This window comes from Otolemur garnettii, unplaced genomic scaffold (assembly GCF_000181295.1).
Source record: "Otolemur garnettii isolate 467f Iridium unplaced genomic scaffold, OtoGar3 scaffold00002, whole genome shotgun sequence".
Classification (NCBI taxonomy): Eukaryota; Metazoa; Chordata; class Mammalia; order Primates; family Galagidae; genus Otolemur; species Otolemur garnettii.
In genome coordinates, this window is record NW_003852397.1 from 26,912,616 (window position 1) to 26,936,436 (window position 23,821).

The 23,821-nt window shown below is 41.5% G+C and overlaps 1 protein-coding gene and 2 non-coding genes across 6 annotated transcripts; all 3 read left to right on the top strand.

The window, feature by feature from the left end:
- The first annotated feature begins 9,457 nt into the window (after positions 1–9,457).
- LOC100959373 lies at positions 9,458–20,896 on the top strand. 4 transcript variants are annotated; one of them, XM_023513547.1, is made up of 5 exons: positions 9,458–9,556; positions 9,814–9,930; positions 11,185–11,282; positions 11,737–11,834; positions 19,277–20,896. In XM_023513547.1, the coding sequence occupies exon 5, from the start codon at positions 19,292–19,294 to the stop codon at positions 20,327–20,329; it is 1,038 nt and encodes a 345-aa protein (XP_023369315.1). In that variant the 5' UTR covers positions 9,458–9,556; positions 9,814–9,930; positions 11,185–11,282; positions 11,737–11,834; positions 19,277–19,291; the 3' UTR covers positions 20,330–20,896. The 4 variants fall into 4 exon arrangements, with proteins under 4 accessions (XP_023369315.1, XP_023369319.1, XP_023369320.1 ...); XM_023513551.1 differs by having other exon boundaries at positions 9,858–9,930; XM_023513552.1 differs by lacking the exon at positions 9,814–9,930.
- LOC111725789 lies at positions 10,401–10,473 on the top strand. The gene has a single exon (XR_002773769.1). It is a non-coding gene; the product is annotated as a small nucleolar RNA SNORD101 (small nucleolar RNA).
- On the top strand, positions 11,586–11,661 carry LOC111725821. Its single transcript, XR_002773787.1, has one exon. It is a non-coding gene; the product is annotated as a small nucleolar RNA SNORD100 (small nucleolar RNA).
- Positions 20,897–23,821: the final 2,925 nt, after the last annotated feature.

Sequence of the window (23,821 nt, forward strand, 5' to 3'; positions counted from 1 at the left end):
AATGCATTAATGAATGGACACAGTCCCTTCTGCTGGGGCCAGGTGAATGAATGCATTAATGAATGGACACAGTCCCTTCTGCTGGGGCCAGGTGAGTGAATGTATTAATGAATGGACACAATCCCTTCTGCTGGGGCCAGGTGAATGAATGCATTAATGAATGGACACAGTCCCTTCTGCTGGGGCAAGGTGAATGAATGTACTAATGAATAGACACAGTCCATTCACGGAATCGAGGCCTAGGAAACTTACATGAAATTGACCTAGGCAGAGGAAATGGAGGTTCCACATTCAGTCATAAGTGCAAAAGGAAGGAGACACCAAGGGGCCAGTGTCTCCCCAGCAGTTGTCCGGTCCCTTTGGCTACTAGGGCCTCCAGTGGGGGAGGGAGGCTCCCCCCTCCTTGCCTATGTTCCAGCCTGCTGGTTCCTCTGCCGGCTGCCCCGGCACCAACACGGCCAAGGCGGAGGCGGGGTCCTCCAGTCCTGCTCGGTTGAGCTGGCTGGGGCACCACCTGTCCTGTATCATAACCATTCTATCAATTAGTGAAAGAGGAATTATTTAAATCCCCAATTTTGATTTGTGATTGGTTTATTATACCATTTAATTCTGTCAATTTCTGAAGCTGTCATTATTTATATCTAACACACACACATATTCACATATTTGTATATATTTATGAATACTGTTATCTTTCCCCAATGAATTCACTCATTTGTCATGGTGAAATTTCACTGCTGTTACTCTTGAAATATATCTTATCTGGTATTAACATAATCACTCCAGCTTTTTTATGTTTATTGGTTGCATGGTATATCTTTTCCCATCTTTTTACTCTTCACCTGCCTGTGTCTCTATATGTAAAATGTATCTCTTGTAGACAGAATATAGTTGATTTGTAAAAATTCATTCTGACAAGGCCAGGTTCAGTGGCTCATAGCTGTAATCCTAGTACTCTGGGAGGCCAAGGTGGTGGATAGCTTGAGTTCACGAGGTAGAGACCAGCCAGAGCAAGAGAAAGACCCTGTCTCTACTAAAAATAGAAAACTAGCTTGGCATCATGGTGGGTGCCTATAGTCCCAGCTACTTAGGAGGCTGAGGCAGGAAGATCACTTTAGCCCAAGAGTTTGAGGTTGCTGTGAGCTATGATGTCACAGCACTCTACCCAGGGCAACAAAGTAAGACTGCCTCAAAAAAACCAAAAAAAATTCATTGTGACAATTTTTACCCTGTAATTTGAGATAGTCTACTTACATTTAAGCTAGGTATTGTCATGGTTGGCTTTAAGTCTACCATTTTATTTTTTTGTTTTATATCTTACAGTTTTTGTTTCTTTCTACCTTCTTTTTGATTTAATGGAAAACATTTTAGGATTTTAATTTATCTTTCTGTCTTTTTAGCTATATCTCTTTCCATTATTTTTAGTCGTTGCTTAGGTATTATAACACACATTCCCAAATTTTTCGGTCTACTTAGAGTTAATATGGTAGCATTTCATGTAAAAATAAGAAACTTGGAGATCCCCAGGATTGTAAAGAAGGCCTTACCTAGCAGCCACTTCTGTCTTTATTATGACGATGATGATAGTTTTATCAACACTTTCTATAATGACCATGCTTACAAATGGCTCGACACTCGTATCACAGTGGTTACAGCAACGGCCACCTGCACCGAGGCTGGCATGTTTGAACCCATCTAGAGCCAGCTAAACAACAATGACAACTGCAACCAAAAAATAGACGGGCATTGTGGTGGATGCCTGTATTCCCAGCTACTTGGGAGGCTTAGGCAAGAGAATCGCTTAAGCCTAAGGGTTTGGGGTGGCTGTGAGCTGTGATATCACAGCACTCTACCAAGGGTGACATAGTGAGACTCTATCTTAAATAAATAAACTAATTAAAGTAAATAAAAATAAAAAGCAACCAATGTCATTCACAAATAAAGAAATCATCTGGAAGCTGAACACAGGAGGGAAGCTGGCATCAGCTATAGCTCAGCGTCATGTGGGTGAAGCCACATGAAATAAGGAAACGAATGTGGCAGACAGCACAGATTCTCAACATCTAACAGTACTTATATAACGCTATAGGATGCCTGAACCAAAAAAAGTGCTTAAGGGCATCTTGTTCAATTGCCTACTTCATTTTTCAGAGGAAGCACTTGAGGCCCAGAGACTGGACGTCTCTCAACCAAGGCTCCAGAGCCAGAACACGATAGAGAGGAGATTCTATATCAAAGAATCCTTGAAGAACAGTCCTTTCCATTCATTATTGGGGTTATATAAATGATTATATAACTAGGACTTTCTGAGGATTAAATAAGATGGTTGTTTAAAGGGTTTACTGCTGTTACCTGTAAAGCAATTTACCTTATAAAGAACCCTGTATGAAAATATATGGGCAGGTCCTAACATTTTACCTTTCTCCTGTTCTAAATCATCCGGCACTTAGAACAGTGACTTGCAGATTGAAGGCACTAAACAAATGAATTCATTGACTGAAAAAAATCAGAAAAGCCTATGGAGTTGACGTCATAGTTAATGAAAAGCCATGTTGAGGACTACTAATCTATAAAGTAATGTCCATGATGAGTTAGCTGGAGGCTTTGAGCATCCCTGAAAATCACGTTTTAATTTGAAAACTTTTTAAATGTCCCTGCTTTTTAGGGTAGAAAATAAATACAATGGGTGGAAATAAGTGATAAGAAAGAGGAGTAAAAACTATGATATACTGCTGTAGTCCGGATTGTGTAAGTCTAACCCGCATTTATTACAGCATGTAGTTTTAACCTGAAGAAAAGTTTGAATTGAATCCCATTATGTCACAGGAAGAATCAAAGGAGAAAGAGAATTGGCAAGGGAAAAAAGACAAAAGAAAATAAGAAAAGTGTGTAGATGAGTAAGAGCGGAAAAGATTAAGAAAGGCTTTGGTAGTAGCTTGTAAAGTGGTATGTAAGGGAGGCCTTTAATTGCAAAACCCAGTTTATTGAGGAGTTAAAAAAAAAAAGTGTGTAGGTTGGGTGGCGCCTGTGGCTTAAAGGGGTAGGGCACCAGCCCCATATGCTGGAGGTGGTGGGTTCAAACCCAGCTCCAGCCAAAAACTGCAAAAAAAATTTGTCAGGGAAAATGGGGCTAGATTATTATGTAGCTAAGTATGAAGCTTATGCTAATAATTTTTGTATTGGAAGATTTTGTGTAACTCTCATCCAGGTTCTCCTAAGTCTTACTGAGACTGTTTCTTTATTTGTTTTTATTCCTTCTAGATGCTACCCAGAACAGTTTGGGTGCTGAGGCTACTCACTGTAGGGCTGACTTAGTTGTTTGTGTGAACATAACATACTGTGGGTGATAATTAGAAATAATATGTAACGTTTATAGACTAATAACAGACCAACGACACAGTAATTTATAAATGAAGAGTAGTGGCCCATAGAGCCACTAGTCTCAACTGACGTTAAAGTTTTTCCCTTGGGATACCACACACAGGAGGGTCTTAGTGTGGGATTCTAGGCCCCAGTGTTCCTTCCTATATTCCTATAGAGTAGCTCTAGTATTATCTGAGGAGTATTTCTTTTGAAAATGGGTTCTAATGCTATTTTTAAAAGTGTTTGAGAATTACATTTTTATTAGAGGATCACTAGAATGAAGCCAGTATGACTCTTATCCTGAGAACTGGAGCTACATTTTATATATACACATATAATATGTATACATATGCACATATATATACACGTGCGTGTGTGTGTGTGTGAGAGAGAGAGAGAGACAGAGACAGAGAGAGAAAGAGAGAGAAAGAGACAGAGAGAGGGAGAAAGGTAATATGTAAGGACCGGTCCATATACTTTCATATGGAGTTCTTTATAAGGTAAATTGCTTTACAGGCACAGCAGTAAACCCTTTAAACAACCATCTCATTTAATCCTCAGAACAGTATTATACTATTTTCACCATTTTACTGGCTCAGAAATGCAAATGGTTGCCAAAGGCCACACAGTGAACTGAAATTTTAACTCAGCTCAGCTGAGTCCTGACCACTTCAAGATACGAAATCTTTAATATGCCTTGGTCCAACTCTTCTTCCCAGCTTTGGTCTTCCAAGTAAGGTTTTACAGTACAACTCATAGATCCTTTCTATCATTCACTATGTTCTGCAGTTCCTCCTTCTTTGGCATCTATTGTGAGTTGAACTGTGTTCCCACAAAACTTAGGTGTTGAAGTCCTAACTCCCAGCACCTCAGAACAAGACTCTACTTGGGAAAATGATTTTTGTAGATGTAATTAGTTAAATATAGTCAGACAGGCCAAGTGCAGTGGCTCATGTCTGTAATCCTACCACTCTGGGAGGCCAATGCGGGTGGATTACTTGAGCTCAGGAGTTGGAGAACCACCTGAGCAAGAGTGAAAACATGTCTTTAAAAAGAGACATGGCACCTGTAGCCCCAGCTACTTGGGAGGCTGAGGCAAGAAGATCACTTGAGCCCCGGAGTTTTGAATTGCTATGAGCTATGACACCATGGTACTCTACCTAAGATGAGAAAGAGAGACTCTGTCTAAAAAAAAAAAAAAAAAAGATAAGGTCAGACTGGAGTAGATAGGCCCCTAATCTGATATGACTGGTATTCTTTCTTTCTTTGTTAGAGATGGGGTCTTCCTATGTTGTCCAGTCTAGATACAGTGGCTCTTCACAGGTGCGATGACAGCTCACAGCAGATTGAGCACCTGGGCTCAAGTAATTCTCCTGCCTTCAGCTCCCAAGTAACTGGGACTACAAGCATGCAACACTGGGTCTGGATTTTGGTATTCTTTTTTTTTTTTTTTTTGAGACAGAGTCTCACCATGTCACCCTGGTAAAGTGTCATGGTGTCACAGCTCACAGCAACTTCCAACTCTTGGCTTAGGCGATTCTCTTACCTCAGCCTCCAAAGTAGCTGGGACTACAGGCACCCACCACATGCTCGGCTATTTTTTTTTTTGGTTGTAGTTGTCACTGTTGTTTGGCAGGCCAGGGCTGGGTTTGAACCTGCCAGCTCTGGCGTATGTGCCTGGCGCCCTAGCCGCTGAGCTACAGGTGCCGAGCTGGCTTTTGGTATTCTTATGGAAAGAAAAAATTGGGACACAGAGTTACACACGAATGTGGAGAAATGTCATGCGAAGATTGGAGTTAGGCTAACACAAGTCAAGCAATATCGAGATCACCAACAAATCGCCAGAAGCTAGGGAAGAGGTATGTAACACTCTCCCATTCAGAAAGAACTAACCCTGGCAACCCCTTCATTTGGACTTCCAGCTTTCTGAACTATGAGATGTTATGTTTCTGTTGTGTAAGCAACCCAGTTTGTTGCACTTTGTTATTGGCAGCACTAGCAAACTATACAGCATCTACACTTAGATGATTCAGAAACCCAAATTTCTACTGTGCTCTCTTTTTCTGCCTAACAGCACTATTCCCTTTCTCTATCTATGCAACTTTTTAGCACAGTGAAGTAGAACCCGCAGTATCATTACCAACTGTGAGATATAAAGAGTCATCTTTGAATTCTTAGAGACCTCCCTCCCACAGTCGGGCAATCATTCAAATGGCTGAAGGGTTAGGAATAGGGGCTTTGAAGTCGACTGGGTTCAAATACCAGCTTCCACATTTATTAGCTGTGTGATCTTGGGCAACCCTCCAAGGCTTGCTTTCCTTGCCTGTTATAGAGGGCTACTACTGGCACCACCACACATGGTCCCTATCATCATCAAGGGAGAACATATATGATAAGAATTTAGTACATTGCCTGGCGTACAGAAAATGCTAAACAAAATTAACTACCCTTATTGCTCATAAAACAAACTTTAGAGCACATTCACTTTTCATATGTATTTCAGACTCATGTGTATACATTATTGTGTTATAATCTGATATCGTAAGAGCGACTAGCCGCCAATCTCTATTTAGCATGGTCTCCTACTTTTTCCAGTTTCTTAAATAGAGAGGAAGTAATCCCCCAAATCTCATATAGATAATTTATATAAAAGAATCTTTGCGACACCTTTATGTCCTTTTAACTTCATTTTGCAGGTTAAAGCCAGTCATATGTGTATTTCTAGATCTAAGTGATGTTAAGGCAGAGGTCCATGATCTCTGTGTCAATAGAATGAACAGAGTATGGGTAGCTAGAAGATAGACACCAAGTCTGAGTTGGTTGGTACTATGCTGGGACCGACCAAATATGTTGTTTTGCTATGATTATTTTCCCCACTTCTGTTTCTCAAGTCTTTACCAAATTCTCTGCTTCTTTCTTAAAATTATTTTGGTGAAGAAAATCTAGTATGCGTAGCGTATTAACTTTTCCTAACCTTAGCTAATAAGAAATGTGCTAGTATTTTAACACACAGCTAGTATTTTACTGAACAGAGTAAAACTGAAAGCTTTTCCTCTTAGAAGTGGAACCAAGTAAGGTTGTCCTCTGTCACCATTACTGTCACCAATTCAACATTGTGCTGGAAGTTTTAGCTATAGACAAGCCAAGAAAATAAAGGGCATCTAAATGGGAGCAGAGGAGGTTAAACTCTCCCTTTTTTGCTGATGATATGATCTTATACCTGGAGAATGCCAAAGACTCAACCACAAGACTCTTGGAAGTCATAAAAAATACAGTTATGTCTCAGGATATAAAATCAATGTCCACAAGTCAGTTGCCTTTGTATACTCCAACAACAGCCAAGATGAGAGGTTAATTAAGGACACAATTCCCTTCACCATAGCCCCAAAGAAAATGAAATACTTAGAAATATAACTAATAAAAGAGGTGAAGGACCTCTATAAAGAAAATTATGAAACCCTAGGAAAGGAAATAGCAAAGGACATGTACAAATGGAAGAACATAGAATGCTCATGGCTGGAAAAATCAATATTGTTAAAATGTCTATACTTCCCAGAGTAATTTACCGATTCAATGCCATTCTTATTAAAATACCAACATCCTACTTTCAAGACTTGGAAAAAATGATTCTGTGTTTCATATGGGACCAGAAAAAAACTCGTATAGCTAAGGCACTTTGGGGGTATCCCTATACCAGATTTTAGGCTGTACTACAAGGCCATAGTGGTCAAGACAGCATGGTACTGCTAAAACATTATTTACCACACTCTCTTTCAAAAATACAAGCGTGTTAAGGTAGCCAGAAAAGCCAAGAAAGCCAGTCATAGCTTGGTTCTTAGCCTTTGGTCTACTTAGAATACCCTCTCCTCTCCTCCTATGTTCACCTGCTGCGAAACTTAATTTTTTCTTGAGCCCTTTTCAAATGCTACCACAAACCTTTCCACATCATTCCAAATCCCTAAGTCCCTGCACTGGAGTCCTCCTGTGGCCCTGAAATATTCAATCTTTGGCTCACATCTTAATTCCAACACAAAAATGTGAAGTGGAAGAAGTTAATCTCATCATCATATACCATGGGAGTTTTTCTTTGAAGCAAAAGCTCAATGAACATTTGCATGACTTACTGATGGAGAGAAGCAGGTTCAGCATTTTAAAAATGAAACTCAAGGGCAGTGCCTGTGGCTCAGTGAGTAGGACACCAGGTCCAAACCCAGCCTGGGCCAAACAACAACCAAAAAATAGCCGGGCGTTGTGGCCCGCGCCTGTAGTCCTAGGTACTTGGGAGGCTGAGGCAAGAGAATCATCTAAGCCTAAGAGCTTGGAGGTTGTTGTGACCTGTGACGCCACAGCACTTTACCGAGGGTGAGCAGAGTGAGACTGTCTCTAAAAAAGAGAGAAACAATTAAAAATGAAACTCAAAGCATTTGAAAAGGTAAGCACGAACTGAATTTTTTTTTTTTTTTTTGCAGTTTTTGGCCAGAGCTGGGGTTGAACCTGCCACCTCCAGCACATGAGGCGCCCTACCCTTTTGAGCCACAGAACCGCTGAACTGTATTAATTTATTAAAGATTCAGTAAGTCTCTATTCTGGTTAACGCTCGCTGGCAAGTTTATTACCAAGTCTGCCATGATGAGCTGCTCACTGTATCCACAACGCTAGCACTCAACAAGTGCTTAATAGTTGTTGACTGGCTTGGCGACGTCTCAGGAGAGGAAACTAAAATAAACAAAAAAGGCAGTATTGGGTGGTGCCCGTGGCTCAAAGGAGTAGGGCCCCGGCCCCATATGCCGCAGGTGGCGGGTTCAAACCCAGGCCCGACCAAAAACTGCAAAAAAAAAAAAAAAGGCAGTACTTGGAACATTTAGCTGTGTTTCGTGCGTTTAAGGGAATTGCCCATCACTTCGATATTTATTTATTCATTCATTTAGAGACAGTCTCTCTTTGTTGCCCCTTGGTAGAATGCCCTGGCCGCACAACTTATAACAACCTCAAACTCTTGGGCTCCAGAGATCCTCTTGCCTCAGCCTCCCCAGTAGCTGAGAATACAGGTGCCTGCCACTAAACCCAGCTAGTTTTTCTACTTTTAGTATACATCGGGATCTCCCTCTTACCCAGCCTGGTTTCTAACCCCTGAGCTCAAGCAATCCACCGCCTTGGCCTCCCAGAATGCTAAGACTACAGGCGTTAAAACACGCCAGGCCACACTTCAAAATTTAAAACGTTGCTTCTGGGGCAAAAATTGGAGTTTGAGGGTTCTCGAATTCGATCACTAACTCTGCCAGGTCCTGGATGAAAAAGACAGGATTTCTCCGAGTGCGTTTCTCATTTCTGTACTCCCAGACCCTATCCCTGTGTCAGGCACAAGGTAGGTGTTTAAAATGCATCTAAAGAATCCTGATTTGCGCGGGACAAGCAATGTAGGGCACGATCAAGCATTCAAAACTAAACAAAAACAAACTTCGTTTAGAACCAACTCTCCCACTATGTTTAGAAACCAGAACTGACCAATACATGCCAGGAAAATGGGCTCTGTTAAGTGCTTAGAAAGAGTGAAAAGGCGTTGGCCGTTGTCTCTTGCAAACAAAGAGAGCACCACCCACGAAATGACACATTCGCGGACAAAGAGACTAAGGAGCGAAGGAACCCAACGCGCTTTCTCGCTAGCTCAGTCTAGTTGGGTCACTGGAAACCACCACGTGGTGGGGGAAGGGTTGAACTGACGTTTTGGGGGCGCCAGAACTCCGGGGGGAGGTCTAAGACCAGGCAGACACCAGTGCTTGACAAATCTTCTTTGGCCCCTCTCGCGCTCCATAGAAAGAACTTTCTGGGCTTTCACAGGCCACGCCCCTGGAAAAGACCCGAGGCTGCCCTCGGGATGCCTGCTGCGCGCACCGCGGACCGGCCGACCACGGGCGCACTTGTAATACTCTGGTCTCAGAATCGAATTGCCTCAATCCAGACGGAGAAACCCCCGAGGCCCGGCACCGCGAGAGCCGCCGCTCTAGTGGGCGGGAGTGCGCGTGCGCGCAGGGGGCCTAAGCGCCCATAAATACCGCTGTGCGTCGGGCGCGCGCCGGTGTCTGAATAACGCGGAGGCGGATGTTTGTGGTTAATGGAGGCCCCAGCTTGTTTCCTGACTGGTTTGTGGATCGGCTGGGATTGGTGGAGATGTGAGTCGAGGCTGACTTCCTTAGTAAGTTAGGGGTTATTTTTGCCTTTTTCCGGTGAGTTCAAGATTCACCTTCACGCGTAACCCACCGCCATGGCCGAGGAAGGGTGAGCCCAGGGGCTGGGGTCGGGCTGCCAGTGAGGCGCCGCCGCGAGCCTGCGGCGCGGGGCCGGGTGGGCCGGGTCGCCGGGAGCGCGCCTGTTGTAGGTTACGCCTCTGCAGTCTACGGCGTTCAGTGGTGCGAAGGTTTTAACTGAGGGTTCTGACTTGGCGCGGTTCAGCATTGCTGCTGAAGGTGTAATAGATGTGAACACCGCTTTACTAGAGGTGCTGAAGACCGCCCTCATCCATGATGGCCTTGCACGTGGAATCCGCGAAGCTGCCAAAGCCTTAGACAAGTACGTGTATCAGTCTCAATACTGTGGGTTGTTGCAACCGGAACAAAATTGCAGCCCAGGGGAAAAAGCGTGAATGAAGTTCATGATGTTAGCCCAAAAGTTCAGAGTGGCATCTATATCCATCCTAGGAAAAGGTATCAGCGCTCTTGTGAGTTGCTGTTCGCACTGGAGTTGAGACTTAGTTTTAGGCTTTGCGCCCGTAGGTCAGTGGTTAGGGCACCGGCCACATACACCAAGGCAGGCAGTTGCGAACCCGGCCCTGGTCTGCTAAACGACAGTGAGAGCAGTAACAAAAAAGTAGCCAGGCGTTATGTTGGGCGTCTGTAGTCCCAGTCTGAGGCAAGAGAATCGCTTAAGCTCAAGAGTGTGAGGTTGCTGTGAGCTGTGACGCTACGGCACTCTACCAAGGTGATATAGTGAGAGACTCTGCCTCAAAACAAACTTGCTCTTAGTCCAACAAAAACTACAGTGTTTGATTGATGACTTCAGTTGTCGGATACCCCTTCACTCTTGTTCCGAGTGACACATAACAATCTGACAAACTTGGAGGTTATGGGGTTAGTAGTTTTCTGGAGGTTAATTGGACAACCTTGTTGCATTTAACAGTTTAGAAACTATCCGGTTAAATTAATAATGAATAACTTAAGCATTTTGTCCTGAAGTTATTGCAGAAGCATTTCATTCTAAATGAATTTGGTAAGTGCAGTAGCTGTGGAAATACATTTGAATCTGGAATACTCGTTATGTTGGCAGAACAGCTTAACATAGAGCTGAGTTTAAGTGCATTTTTAGGGTCTCCACTGTTTACTTTGGTATAATCTAGCCAGGTGAATACATCCACTGTTGTGTGATGTAATGCATGCTGCAGTGCACTGGGCCCTGGTGTGAATCTTGTGTAGTATTGACAGGTTGGCCGTCCTGCGCTGTATTTTTGCAGTGGTTGGACCAGTAACATTACAACTGTATTTGGTAGTTGACATAACACATTTCTTTGGATATATGAGACTGATTTACCAGAAAGTTACCATTTTGACCACAAGTTTTTCAGTTACTTCCCCTATACAAACCTGGAATTTGGGGGGAAGAAATCTTAAGTGAAATTTACTTAGTTTTTCTTTAAGTGAACAAGATGGCTGGTAAGAATCATCGGATTTGAGCACTTATATGCACATTTGTGGGGTGGTATTCAATAAAGTGCAAGAGTGGTGGGTTTAGGTCTGGATTTTAACTTCATTGTTGTGTTTTGAATTTCAGGCACCCATCTTTGTGTGCTTGCATCCAACTGTGATGAGCCTATGTATGTCAAGTTGGTGGAGGCCCTTTGTGCTGAACACCAAATCAACCTAATTAAGGTAAGTTACTCATCTAAATTGATGTGTCTGGTCTGTTAGTACATCCTTTAGGAGAATTGGGCTAGTTAAGGGTCATTATGTTAAGACTGATGCTGTCCATAGTGATATTTGTCATACTAGTGTAAGAATTAGTTCCATAATCCTTAGTTTGTTTTCTACAAGTGTAAACGTACCATGGACTTGTCGTTGTTGGCTGTGTTAAGGCTTTTAATAAAAGCATTCTATACCTGTAGAACTAAAATGCTAATTTTGATGTTGATATAGAACAAAAGTAAGATAAAGTGCTGATAGGTGATCTTTTGTGCTGTACATGATGACAACTGGCTCCCTCTACTGAATTGTCATGAAGAAACTGCCATGTCACCCTTCTGACTACAGCCACCTGTTGGGTTTAATTTATTGTTAATGGCATTAATGCTTATTAATGTGACTTTTTTTTTTATTCTCCTGGTAGGTTGATGACAAGAAGAAACAGGGAATGGGTAGGCCTTTGTAAAGTTGACAGAGGGGAAACCCCATAAAGTGCTTGGTCACAGTTGTGTAGCAGTTTAGGTAAGTCACTTTGTTTTTAGGGTGAATAAAGGTTATGCTGGGTAACTGCATAACTTTGTATTAAGTTAAGTTTGAGGACCTTTTAAAGGAAAGAATACAATACTCAAAAGAGTTAAAAACATTTTCTGTGTTTCAAAAAAGAAAAATTTGATTATTAGTGTTATAGAAGTCAGCCAATTAATCTGCTTACCTGAATGTGTTTCTGCAGAAATTTTTTAAAAGCTGGCATTGAAGTTGTTAAGGGCCCTTAAAATGGCTGTAACAAATTTTAGTGATGTTACACACTTTCATAAGGCATAATTTTAAAGCTTGGCTGTGAGTAATGCTAAGAACTTAGTGGAATTTATAAATGTTAACAAGAAGTTGCGCGTGATTTTTTTTTGAGACAGTCTATATCTGTTGTGCTAGGTACAGTGCTATGGTGTCATAGCTCACAGAAACCTCAAACTCAATGAGCTTGAGTGATCCCCTTGCCTAAACCTCCTGAGTAGCTGAGACTACAGACATCTACCCCAATACCTGGGTATTTTTACTATTTTTAGTAAGGCTAGAGCCTCACTCTTAGGCTGGTCTGGAACTCCTGAGCTCAAACATTCCACCTGCCTGGGCCTCAGAGAGTGCTAGGATTACAGGCATGAACCACTGCACCCAGCCAGTAATTTTTTTTTAAAGGACTATGACAAAGAATCTCAGGCCAATGATGTCATTGAAGAGTACTTCAAATGCAAGAAATGAACGAATAAAACTTTGGCTTATATTCCTTATCTCTGACTTTTTATTTGGGGGAGTAATGTAAGGTGCCTATTAATGAAAGGAAAGGTTATTGAGGAAAACGATCACTATGAATGAAATGAGAACATTCTGTAAAACAGCTCCCTATTTTTGACCTTTCTTGATTTTAAATGAAAGTCTCTTCTAACCAATGCCAGTGTTGGGGCAGTTAAAATATGGACACTTTAAGCAAAGATAGGCCTGCCAATAAGGTGCTAGTGACAGCTAGGGTTACTTGAGTATGGTCATTTGCCACTTACTAGGCCAACCTAGAACCTAGAGAAAGGCTAAAGTTAGGTAAATGGATGTTAATAGACTGCAATCTTATGGCAGGACGGTGAGCAGCAAAGATGGAAAGTATAGAGGTGGGGAGGATAAAATTTAGGCTCTGGCGTGCTAGTAGAAGTGTGTGATAATCCAGAAATGCTTATGAGTATACCTATAGAGAAAGTCATAGCGACACCTGTTTTCATGACTTGAGTGCTTTACAGAGAAATAAGAGATGCTTTAGTTCATCTCAGTCTTTAGGAAACTCAGCAGAAGGTTGAGAAATGGATACTCGTGTATGTCAAGCTTCTGTACAGTTACTATGTTTTGAGGCCATGTACTGGGGCCAAATGTGGTTTTGAATGCTTTTTTTGTATTCATGGTTTTTTTGTATTTAGAGTTGTAGGCTTTCATCCATAGTCTGCCACAAAGTAGGGTCTTTTGTACTGGGTAGCTTGGTGCTTTTGAGCATTGTAGTGGTCTCTAGCTAAACACTGGTTGGCATCAGTAAACCAGGTATTCATTATGGTGTATTGAATTACCACTGGTGTGAAATAAGAAGCTCTAGAGGTAATATTACTTATAAACAGTGTGGGTATACCCTTTAGATAGTGTGACTTGGGATTTTATTGAATAGCACTTTAAAAAATTATAAATGGGGACGGTGCCTGTGGCTCAAGGAGTAGGGCACCAGCCCCATATACCAGAGGTGGTGGGTTCAAACCCGGCCCCAGCCAAAAAAAAAACTGCAATAAATAAATAAATAAATAAATAAACTGTAAAAAAAAAATAAAAATAAAAAAAAAAACAAAAAATGAGTTAAAAAAAAAATTATAAATGGCTATTTTGAGAAGCTCTTCAGTGTTTTCCCTTTTTTTTTTTTTATTGTAAATAGCTATTCAAATTAATATGAGGATACAATATTTAGGTTACATTGTTCTCACTTCCAGGGTAAAGTTCCATTTGTAGAGAAGCCCCTTACCCAAGGGGCATGTGCACATTAGGTGAGATCCCACCTCCTGCCCTCCCTCCTTCTGCCATATGACGCCTGCCCCTCTCCTTCCTTCCACCCCTGAACTGGACTATAGTAGTGTTTTACTGGTCTTAGGGACAATTGTTCATATATTGATTTCTTATTAGTATAGAGTAATTGGATATTTATTTTTCCATTCTTGCGATACTTACTAAGAAGAATGTATTTCAACTCCATCCAGGTAAATGTAAAAGATGTAAAGTCTCCATCTTTTTTTAATGGCTGAATAATATTTCATGGTATACGTATACCACAGTTTGTTGATCCATTCATGAGTTGATGGGCGCTTAGATTCCTTCCACAACTTGGGAATTATGAATTGAGCTGCAGTAAACATTCTAGTGCAAATGTCTTTATGGTAAAATGATTTTCTTCTGGGTAGATACCTAGTAATGTGATTGCAGGGTCACATGGAAGATCTACTTCTAGATCTTTGAGGATTCTCCATACTACTGTCCAAAAGGGCTGCATTTGCAACCCCACCAGCAGTATAGAAGTGTTCCAGTGTTCTCTTTTGAGGTTATTAGGAAAACTCTGCAGTCTGTGCTATATCCCCATTCTGTGAATTCTAGCTTCCTACCTGCTCCTGGAATTAAATCAGCTTTATTTTGCTTTGATGTTTTTATGTCCATTGTTAACTTAGCTGCAAAAAGACAGCTTGCTTTGTTGCCCTACCTGGAGTGGAGTGGTGCTCTCTTAGCTCACTGTATCCTTAAACTTAACTAAAACGATTCTCCTGCTTAAAATCATTATGTCTGGCTAGTGTTTTTGGTTTTCTTGTGGAGACCAGGTTGCATAGGCAGGTTACAACTCTGGGCTTTAAGGTATCTTCTTGCCTCAGCTTTCTGAAGTGCTGGGATTACATGTGCCATCCAGCCTGCCAGGCTTTTTAAATAAGCACTGTTTTATGTTGCCACTTTAACCTTTGCTACTCTTTACAATCCTGGTACTTCCTCTCCCCACCTTTGCAGTTGTAGTAGTTTCGAGAGTTCAGGCTGGGATTGGTTTACTTCTCTGCAGTGTTCTGGGCCATTTTCCCACACTAACAGGGTCATGTGATTCTCAAACCTACTTGGTATATATGCTAAGTACATGGCACACCTACTTGCGCCTCAAGTTTCATGTGCCTTGAGGTGAACTTCATCATAACACATTTGAGAAGAGGGTTACTGAGAAATACTGGTATATACTAGACTCTGCACCATTTCCATCTGTTAATTATTACTACCTCAAAATTTCCTCAGCCATACTCCTCAGACTTTTCAGCTCCTGCCTCTGCTTGTCTTAACAGCCTTCGTAGAAGTTCATCCAGATGATTTTCATGCTGTAATTCTATTTTAGTTATTGAAGCTTAAGAGTTAAAAAGTGAACATGCCCTTCTTTTTATGACTGGTTGTTCATTCCTCTTCTGTCTGAAGTACCTTTTCTCCATCTGGATGTGTCCTTATCCTTAAAAACTCAGCTCAAATATAATGTAAGCTTTATGACACACCTGTGTAGTTTATGGGATTTTTGAGGGAGCCCATCAAAGCTAACCTTCTATGGCAGAAGCAGATATCATCATTTTTAATTGGGGAAAATAGTTTTATGTAACCAGTTGCTTCATGTGCTCAGAACCTTGAAGACATTGCTCATAAACCTCAAAGGAGATGTCTGAGCCAAGCACTGGGCTTTGCTTGCTCCCATGGACGAAAGACCAGTGAGTCCTTGCTTGCTTTGGCTTTGTGGCAATAAACCACAAGTTCTGTTTTCCTTCTGTTCTCCTTTTTATTTTTGCCTGCTCCTGATTTTATTAAAGTATATTCCATATATTTTTGATAAGCCACTGTAAATGCTTTAGAAAAATGCATCTGAGACATTCACAGAGAAATTGTACAAAGGCTGTGTTGTGTACACTGCTATTAAAAAGAAGTTGTCAGTCTAGCCATTGTTGAGACAATGGAAACATTATATAGATGGCAGAGTTACAAACCCTAGGCAAGTGTGGGAGCATCTATTGTTCTTAATGAGAACTAATCTAGCCTTGAAGTGGAGCTTGTCTCTTTCTAGTTGAATGTACTTTTAGACTGGTAGGCTCAAGAAATACATTAGCACAAGTGCTCCTGAGAGCCATGGAGTGGGAGAATATGTAGTCAAAGAAGGGAAATGAGTTTGTGGCTTTCACCCCTCCAGGTGGAGGCCGAGTGGGCCAGGATGTTGTCTTCCCAGGCTGGCTTTTTCAGAAAGCTCAATCCACATGCCTAAAGAATACAACTTGGCTCGGTGCCTGTGCCTCAAGTGGCTTAGGCGCCAGCCACATACCCTAAGGTGGTGGGTTCGAATCCAGCCCGGGCCCACCAAACGACAATGATGGCTGCAACCAAAAAAAAAAGCCAGGTGTTGTGGCGGGTGCCTGTGGTCCCAGCTCCTTGGAGGCTGAGGCAACAGAATCACTTAAGCCCAGGAGTTGGAGGTTGCTGTGAGCTGTGAAGCCAGGGCACTCTACAAAAAAAAAAAAAAAAAAAAAAAAAATACAACTTGTGGCAGCAAGCTCCAGCAAGAGTAATAGAAGCAGCTTGGCTGGGCTAGACAGGTACCCAGGAGAGAGGCCGCTAGGCTCTCCTGTCCTCTACAGAACTTACTGGGTAAAGGCTCTCGGTGCTGGGAGTGGAAGAGTCACTGAGGTCAAAGTTGAAGGTGAATGTTACAGACAGAGGTCAGGTATGCAGGGTTTGGAGAGCACAGTATTGACACATGAGCATATTCAGAGGGACTGGGAACAAGGTTCCTCAGGCAAAAATGTGTCATGAGTTTTTTTTAAAAACATGACACTACCACATGAAAATTGAAATAGCTGTTCATTTGTCAGATGTTTCAACCCGCTGATGAAAATTGCATAAAAATCTAGGGTTTGCTTGGAAAGGCTTAGAAACTAGGGAGAAGGGTGGATCTTCCCTTCAAGGATTTTTCACGTACACGGATGGGTGGTTTTCTAAGCTCTGTCCTACTTTGCATGAATTGCCCCCTTAAAGTTCTTTTTCTTTTTTCTTTTCTTTTCTTTCTTTCTTTTTTGCGAGAGTGTCACTCTGGGTAGAGTTCCACACTGTCGTCATAGCTTACAGCAACCTCAAACTCTTGAACTCAAGGGATTCTCTTACATCAGCCTCCCAAGAAGCTGGGACTAGAGGTGCCCACTATGACACTTGGCTCTTCTATTTTTCATAGAGATGGAGGTCTTCCTCCTGCTCAGGGTGGTCTTGAACTCCTAAGCTCAAGTAGTCCACCCACCTCAGTCTCCCAAGTGCTAGGATTACAGGTGTGAGACACCACACCTAGCTGCCACTTTCTTTTTTTCTTTTTGCTCCATGTTCAGTGACTGATCACACTTCTAATTTTGTTTCCGTAGTGCCTTGGCTTTCAGAAAAAAATGCCACAGAGAAGAGAGAAAAGTGTTTTTAGTTTTGGTTTTGGGTTTCTTTTTAATGTGGACTAAGCAACCTGAGTTACTAAGCCTATAAAAATGGAGACCCTGATGATCTTTCTGGGGGCCTTGCCAGTTCATAAGGGTCTGTCAAATTTTCATTGTTTGATGAGAAAGGGAGACAGTATTTCCTCAGCATCGATTTGGAACGTCTTTGGAGAACACATTTGTTAGACTAGTTTTCATATGGAAGAATAGGTATGCTATAAGTACATTAGTCACAGAGCTATAAATACCTTTGTTGGTTGAAGGAGAATGATTACGTGAAATGCATATTTGCATAATAGAACATTAGGATGCCATAGAAATGGAGATATGGAAGGACGTTTTTTAATTTTAAACAGCAGTGTTCAACACAAGAGGGCCTCTACCTAACATGCAAACGTTGTCACCTAGTGAACTTTCACATCAACCTGAAATTTGAAAAAAATGAAAAGCAGTCAATAAAACACATACAGTATCATTTATAAAAACAACCACCAAAGAAAATATAGGCCGGGTGACTCATGCCTGTAATCCCAGCACTCTGGAAGCCCAAGGCAGGAGGATTGCTTGAGGTCAGGAGTTCACGACAAGCCTGGGCAACATAGATCTCATCTCTGCAAAACAATTTAAAATAACTTTGATGTGGTGGCATGTGTCTGTAGTCCTACCCACTTAGAAGGCTAAGTTGGGAGGATCGCTTGAAACCAGGAGTTTAAGGCTGCAGTGAGCTATGATGCCACTGCCCTCCAGTTGTGGTGATAAGAGTGAGTAAGAAGAACCTATTTTTTTTTTTTTTTGAGACAAAAATCTTACTTTGTTGCCCTTGGTAGAGCACTGTGGTGTCATAGCTCACAGCAACCTCAAACTATTGGGCTTAAGCGATTCTCTTGCCTCAACCTCCCAAGTAGTTGGGACTACAGGCACCCACCACAACGTCTAGCCAATTTTTTTTTTTTTTTTTTAAGAGATGAGATCTCACTCGGGCTCAGACTAGTCTCGAATTCCTGAGCTCAGGTGATTCACCTACCTCGGCCTCCCAGAGTGCTAGGATTACAGGCGTGAGCCCCCATGCCCAGCAGAACTTATTTCTTTAAAAAGGGGGGGGGGGGAATAAAGGCCAAGTGTTGTGGCTCAGGCCTGTAATCCTGAGCACTTTGGGAGGCCAAGGCAGATAGATAGCTTGATGTTAGGAGTTGAAGACCAGCCTGAGCAAGAGAAGACCTGTCTCTACTAAAAGTAGGAAGAAGTAGACTAGTATGGTGACAGGCACCTATAGTCCCAGCTACTTGAGAGCTTGAGAGGCTGAGGCCGAAGGATTGCTTGAACCCAGGAATCAGAAGTTGCTGTGAGCTGTGATACCATGACACTCTAACCAGAGTGACAGAGTGAGAGTCTGTCTCTTAAAAAAAAAAAGTGTATATATATATGTATATATACACACAGAGCTACATATATACACAAGGTGTCCAAAGTATATCCAATTTAAAATAGTTAGAACTTTGTAAGTATATGTGATAGAAAGAATTCGTAAAAAGGAGTAGAAAGCTTGATGGTGGCTCACGCCTGTATTCCCAGCACTCTTGCAGGCCCAGGCAGTGGATTGCTTGAGCTCAGGAATTCAAGACCAACCTGAGCAAAAGCGAGACCTTTTCTCTAAAAAATAGCTGGGCGTTGTGGCAGGTGCCTGTAGTCCTGTAGTCCTGGCTACTGGGAGGCTGAAGCAAGAGAATCACTTGAGCCCAAAAGTTTAAGGTTGCTGTGAGCAATGACGCTGTAGCACTCAACCCCAGGGTGACTGAGTGAGACTCTGTCTCAAAAAAATATAAATAAATAAAAAATAAAACTTGATGGCTTGATGTATCTAATTTTTTTATCTTTAGAAATGTTAGTTTTAGAAATTTAACTTAAAAGTTACTTATTTTTCAGACTCACTGTTGACTCATGGCTTCACTAGAAGAGAAAGTAAATTGTGTTCTTTGGTTAATTGAACTAAAATCTACTGCTGCTGTCCAAAGAAGGTTTAGAACACATTACAATAAAGAAGCACCACACAGGAATTCCATATCCAAGTGGATGAAAAAATATAAAGAAACGGGCTCTGTCAATGATAAACCACGGTCTGGTAGGCCACGTGTTAGTGAAGAAATTGTAGCGTCTGTAGAGGAAACCTTTGAGGCAAGTCCAAGAAAGTCATTAAGACAGGTATCACTAGAGCTGAGGCTTCCAAGGTCTACCGTGCAGAAGATTCTGCGGACAAGACTTCACACAAAAGCATACAGACTTCAAGTGCATCAAATGTTAGAAGAGGATTATCATGCACGACTAACTTTCTGCCACCAGTTCAATGAAAAACTTAGCAATGATGACACATTTTTGAGTAATTTAATGTTCTCTGGTGAAGCAACATTCCATGTTAGTGGCAAGGTTAACAGGCATAATTGCCATATTGGGGGAACTGAAAATCCACCTGAGTCTGTTGAACATGAAAGAGATTCTCCCAAAGTTAATGTGTGGTGTGCTTTGGGAAAAAATCAAGTCATAGGGCCATTCTTTTCTGAAGGGTGTGTTGTTAATGGTGATAGCTATTTAGAAATGCTGCAAAATCACTTCATTCCTCAGCTTGAACAATTAGGACTCATGGAGAATATAGTGTTTCAACAAGATAGTGCTCCTTGTCACTTTGCTTTGCAAGTTAGACAGTTTCTACATGAAAAATTCCCTAACAGATGGATTGGAAGAGGTGGACCATTTTCTTGGCCTCCACATTCTCCAGATTTGACTCCATTGGACTTCTTTTTATGGAGGCATGTGAAAACTAATGTTCATTCAACCAAACCTCAATCTTTAGAAGACTTGCAAGCTAGGATAACTGATGTGATTGCTGGTATTACTGAAAATCAGCTTGAAAATGTTTTCCTGGAACTACAGAATCGCATTACCCTCTGCATTGGTAATGATGGTAGATGTGTTGAAAATTAGCAATAACAATAAAAAATGTGTTTCTTTTTTTTTAACCCCTTTTACAGATTCTATCACATACTTAACAAAGTTACAACTATTTAAAATTGCACATGAACTTTATGGACACCCTGTATAGAAGGGTGAATGCCAGCAGAGAAGAGAAGTTGGAAGGATATATATCAAAGTGTTAACAGTTCCGAAAAGGTTTTCATTGGCTCATTTGCTTTTCTGTTCTCTTTAGTCAACATGTATTGCTTTCGTAGTGAGAATTGTTTAATTGAAGAAATAATGGTACGGTACATTCTTGGAGTTAATTTTGAGCGTCATTAATGTACTAATTTTTTTAACTTTGTTTTGTGAATCAAATGAATTTATTATCTACTTGTCCAGTAAAATCATGTTTGTATTATAAAACAGAACTACTTAAAAAAAACTGAATTCATACCTGGCCAGTAGAGGGCAGTGAGAAGCTGATGGCAGGGAGGGACCTGTCACTGAAAAATAGGAAGATTAATAGATAAGAAGCACTGTAGTGGGTTCTCCAGAGTGCCAGTGGCATCGTAGCTCACAGCAACTTCAAACTCTTGGACTCAAGCAGTCCTCTTGCCTCAGCCTCCCGAGTAGCTGGGACTATATGCATCTGCCACAACACCAGGATATTTTTTTAGAAATGGGATCTTGCTGTTCCTCAGGCTGGGCTCAAACTGCTAAGCTCAGGCAGTCACCCACTGCCGCCTCCCAGAGTGCTAGGATTACAGGCATGAGCAACCATGCCCAGCTTTTGGATTTAGTTTAATAAAAGTTTCCAATTATGGTAATAACTCAGAATAGACCTAATTAGCCTTGCTTTTAGACCCATTTCAATTTTAAGTGCTTAAATTTAAAGGAGATTGGAATTTTTTTTTTTTTTTTGAGACAGAGTCATTGCTCTGTCACCCTGAGGTTGAGTGCAGTAGCATCATAGCTCACAGCAGCCTCCAACTCTTGGGCTCAAATGATTCTCTTGCTTCAGCTTCCAGAGTATCTGGGACTATAGGCACCCTCCACAACGCCCGGCTACTTTTAGAAATAGGGTCTCCTGGCTCAGGCTGGTCTTGAACCTGTGAGTTCAGAGCAATCCACCCGCCTGGACTTCCCACAGTGCTAGGATTATAAGACACCGCGCCCAGCCTGACAATGGAATTTTCTAGCTTGAATAACTGTAATTAGTGATCATTTTAGGTTGTTAATAGCAATACCAATTAGAATGTAGAAACCACTGATGCACATAGGTTTTTCATGTTCAGAGGTTGCTAATTTTGTTTCATTGTAATATATATGTATGAAATAAGTATCCAATTGTGAGTACTTAAATAGTTTGTTCTCAATAAATGCCTGCAATAAACTAAACATGAAAGCCAACTTAGCATTCCCACACTTGATTAACCCCCACCCCTTTTTCTTTCCTGTCCTAATTCAGGAATAAGTGGATCTCACTGGTCAAATTTCTTATTTAATCTTTTGAAAGTCTTATGACAACATTCACACTTAAAAGCATCAATAAATATCAATAGGAAAAACAGCATTATAGTTTTTTTTTTTTTTTGGTGTGTTTTTTTCCTTTTAGTATCTTTTCTTTAATTAATTTTTTTTTTTTTTGAAACAGTGTCTCACTATGTCACCCTTGGTAGGGTGTTGTGGCATCACAGCTCATAGCATCCTCAAACTTGGGCTTAAGTGATTCTCGTACCTCAGCCTCCCAAGTATCTGGGACTACAGGTACCCACCACAATGCCTGGATGTTTTTTGTTTGTCGTTGTTTGGCAGGCCCAGGCTAGTTTTGAACCTGCCAGCTTTGGTGTATGTGGATGATACCGTAACTACTGTGCTACGGGCGTTGAGCCATCTTTTAGTATCTTTTTATTTTTTTGGAGATAGAGTCTCACTATGTCGCCCTTGGTACAGTGCTGTGACGTCACAGCTCACAGCAACCTCCAGCTCTTCGGCTTAAGCGATTCTTTCCCAGGTAGCTGGGACTACAGACGTCTACCACAACACCCGGCTATAATTTGTTGCAGTTGTCATTCATTGTTCAGCTGACCTGGGCTGCGTTTGAATCTGCCACCCTTGGTGTATGTGGCTGGCGCCATAAACCACTGTGCTACAGGTGCCTAGCCACCCTTTAGTAGCTTTAAAATGCACTTAGTAAGTTTTTGTCTTTTTAAAAAGAAAATAAGTGAGGTTACATTTAGATAATGCCTTCTAACTTATTTTTTGTTTAACAATGTGTCATTGACATTTTGCCATGTTTTAATCGCATTGTAGATAGTTTCAACTTTTAAAGAAGCAGGACTATTGAGAACTCTTCCCAGGGCTTCAAGTCAGATTGAACATTTTGACCTCAATGCAGAATCTACACTGGGTACTGGTCATGTCTGTGGAGGGTAGTGTTTGATCATGAGTTTTGGGAGGTTGTCAGCTGAAGTAATCCAGTTACGTATTTCTAAAAAAATGAAACTAATACATTCTCGGAAAAGGTTTTAATCTGCAGTAGTAGGTTATATGTTTTTATTGGGCTTCCTCCCCTCTCCCTACCATATTGAGAAGATGCTCAGAGTTACCTGAGGAACAAAAGGTTCCAGAGAAGGCCGAGGTTGGAAAACGGGAATAATTCAGAGCGTATGATTTATACAGCATAACTCCGTGGAAGCATCTACTATGTTCTGTGCTGCTCTCCTTGGTGCATAGAGCAGTGTTCAGTGTGGTAGGTGCTCCATTATTTTTAATAGGATCAATAGGTTTCACCTGCTTATTTATTAGTGGGCTTCTCAGGGTTAAACTCAGTCTTTGTTTTCTTTTCCCTATAATTTTGTTTTTTTGAAGTGTAGTCTCACTATGTGGCCCTCGGTAGAGTGCCATGGCTTCACAGTTCACAGCAACACCAAACCTAAGAGATTCTCTTGCCTCAGCCTCCCAAGTAGCTGAAACTACAGGCACTCACCACAATGCCCAGCTGTTTTTTTGGTTGCAGTTGTCATTGTTTAGCAGGCCCAGGCCAGGCTCGAACCCGCTAGCCTCAGTGTATGTGGCCAGCACTTCTCTCATTCATTATGATCCTACTTCTCTCACAACAAAAGTGAATCTCTCAAGTTAAGCCTCTTTCAGACTAGTGTGGTGCCAAGCCATCTCAGCTTCCTTTCTCTCCAGCTCTGCCCAGGGAGCAGAGCAGTGAAACATCCTGTCAACAATATGGGGTATGTACCTCTAAAAGTCTGAAAAAATAATTCTAAAAGCGTCTTGAGACATGGGAATAGTAAAAAGCATGGGAATTCAGGGAAACTTGTTATATGGCAGTAATTTCTTTTTGAAGCTTACTTACTGAGACATGCAAACAGCACAGGATTGTATGAGTGATGTGGGATTAAACCTTACACAAACAAAGTAGTGGCCATTTTATTTTTCCTTCTTTCAACTCAACTGCCCATGCTAAAATTTACAAATGGATATAAAAGTCCTGTTTGTACCTGGTTG